This window comes from Danio rerio, chromosome 2 (assembly GCF_049306965.1).
Source record: "Danio rerio strain Tuebingen ecotype United States chromosome 2, GRCz12tu, whole genome shotgun sequence".
Lineage (NCBI taxonomy): Eukaryota > Metazoa > Chordata > Actinopteri > Cypriniformes > Danionidae > Danio > Danio rerio.
The window spans coordinates 32,072,501-32,074,888 of record NC_133177.1 but is presented as its reverse complement, the minus strand read 5'-3'; the positions used below and the strand labels follow the sequence as shown (position 1 = coordinate 32,074,888).

Below are 2,388 nucleotides of genomic sequence, written 5' to 3'. Positions count from 1 at the left end.
TCATGTGTGAACAGACCCTTTTTGAAAATAAATTTGTTCCGGCAATTTTCCTGAAAGAGAAGTTGAAACATTACTGGTAATTTTCTGGATTGCTGCTCTGTGTGAACAAAAGGAAAATTTCCGGTAAGAGCATGTTAACGTTTAGAATGCCCTGACATGAGACGTCTACTCCAGCCAATCAGAACATTCAGACGCATCCACATCCATGCTGTCATAATAATAAGAGCCTTTGAATACTTTTCCAGACACATTTAACTGCTAGTTGTTAGTCAGGTTACGTTTCTATGGTCTTTAATAGTGCTAAATGTGGAAAAAATTATTGATAAAATGCTTATGATAAACTGCCATAAGTTTGCCCTGCATTCAGCTGTGTGATGCTTTGGCACATGAAGAAATACTCCAGTGAGTGCTAGCATGTACATCTCGACATGCGAACATTTCCTCGGGGCTTCTGTCTTTGGATGTCTCTGGAACAAAAGCACCTGCATGAATGCTAAAGTGTAAAGTCTAAATAGGAAACAGCTGTGGATATGCGCATCAATACAGCATAGTTTTTGTTACACTGCAAAACAATAATGAATATTTTTACAGTAGTGTAACGGTTGTGTTTAGAGTTGGGGTGAGGCGTTAATAAATAGAATTTACTGGGTTGTTTAATAAATAGCATAAATAACACTGGGTACAACTACAATTTTTACGTTACTGTGATGGTTGGGTTTAGGGTTGGGGTAGAGGTAGATGTCAATAAAATACAATAAATAGGAAATTTAATAAATAATATAAATAATTCTTGCTTTCAACTTTCAGCTGCAACTGTATCTGATTCAACCATGCTAAAGCTTTAAATAAAAGTGAAACCATCAACAAAAGCCTCACCCCTATTATGTTTGCAAATACAAGCCCACCTGTTTTGGTATTTTGGAATGGATGTGTGAATAGTCTTTTCCGGAAAAAAATCCGGAATGTCCTGTTTTGTCCTTCCACAACGTTTTTTTATTTATTTATTTAACGGTTTTACTTTAAATTTACTTTCCGGTATCACTGTGTGAAAGGGGCTAATGTCTCAAGACCATCGCTGTCTATGGAGGATGAAGATTTCATCCCAAAACATCTTAATTAGTGTTCTGAATATAAACAAAGGTCTCAGGGGATTTGAGCGACACAACGGTGAATAATTAATAGCGCTGTGCGATTTAGGGAAAATATATAATTGCGATTTAGATTTATTTATGATTTTAATTTTGTTGTCAAGCTTCAGCTTAATAATCTGTGTTGAAGCTTCTCACTGCTAAAATGCAGTGAGTAGTAGTAAAAAAAAAGAAACTTAAAAGATATTAACATATATGAGCAAACAACTCTGAAATAGTTTTTTTGTTGTTGTTTGCTGCTAGATTGAGTGTCACTGGCAATACTTTTAGTTGACTTTAGCAGAACGCTCCTCATAGCCGCCTGCTGTGCTTTTTTAGGTGCTGGTTCTTGTCAAGCTGTGGCAACAATTCTGCGACAGCTCTTACAACTTACCTGGTTTTGTTTGGTGTCTGTGACTTTGAAACCAACATATTCCTATATTACCAATGTACCGTTTTTCCTTGATTTTATAGTCTATTAATGCTTCTGAAGCGGCAGATGCCATCATCCCACTTGTTGGCGCTTTCCTGTTTGTTTGTTTGTTTTAATGTGGGTGTTCCGCATAATTCGACTGCTCAATTCTCATTGGGCAGAACGAAAGTGTGCTCACTCAATTGGTTAGTAAGACTGTCACACATAGACGGCAGTCACGCATTTACTCTGGGTGAGGGAAGTTAAATAATATTATTACATAATGCCTCTTGCGAATAGCTAATCACATTGTTTCAAATCGTAATTCGATTTCGATTAACAGCACAGCCCTAATAATTAACAACAAAATTTTCGTTTTTGGGTGAACTAACCCTTTAACACATCAAGATGTTAACCCTTGGCTTATGCTTATGCATTCAAGTATGGAATGACATGAGAGCAAGCAAGACATTTTCAATTTAAAGTGAACAATCCCTTCAAGTGCCACATCTGAAATAAATAAACTTTGTATTTCACAGAGCTCCTTAAAATACTCTCAGTCCAGCCTGTCCTGTAGTGCCTCAGCGTGTGCTTCATTTTCCACTTTCTCCTTTTCCTTACCCTCATGCTCTTTAAATATCCCAGCCAGTGTTTTGAAGCGAGGACCCCAGTCACACAGATTTCTGTAATCCTCCTTGGGCTCGAGCACCCAAGATTCAATAGAACTAAGTGATTCGGCCACCGAACCGTCTCCTTCATATGCATATGTGACCAGGGAGTCATACGGAGGTGTGGAGCTCTCCAAAAGACAATGATGGATGTAAGCTCGGATGTCCTCGCTGTCCTCGG

At 38.0% G+C, this 2,388-nt stretch overlaps 1 protein-coding gene across 2 annotated transcripts in view; it reads right to left on the bottom strand.

Moving 5' to 3' along the window:
- Positions 1–1,010: 1,010 nt before the first annotated feature.
- cdh12a (cadherin 12a) overlaps positions 1,011–2,388 on the bottom strand; it is a 122,569-nt gene continuing 121,191 nt past the window's right edge. The window contains exon 12 of one of the 2 annotated variants that reach the window (XR_012388821.1): positions 1,011–2,388. This exon is cut by the window's right edge and continues 228 nt beyond it. Coding sequence is in view for 1 of the 2 variants with exons in the window: in NM_001159830.1 (NP_001153302.1) it covers positions 2,096–2,388 (293 nt within the window). In the remaining variant the exon portion in view is untranslated. The other variant, NM_001159830.1, reaches the window with a different exon arrangement.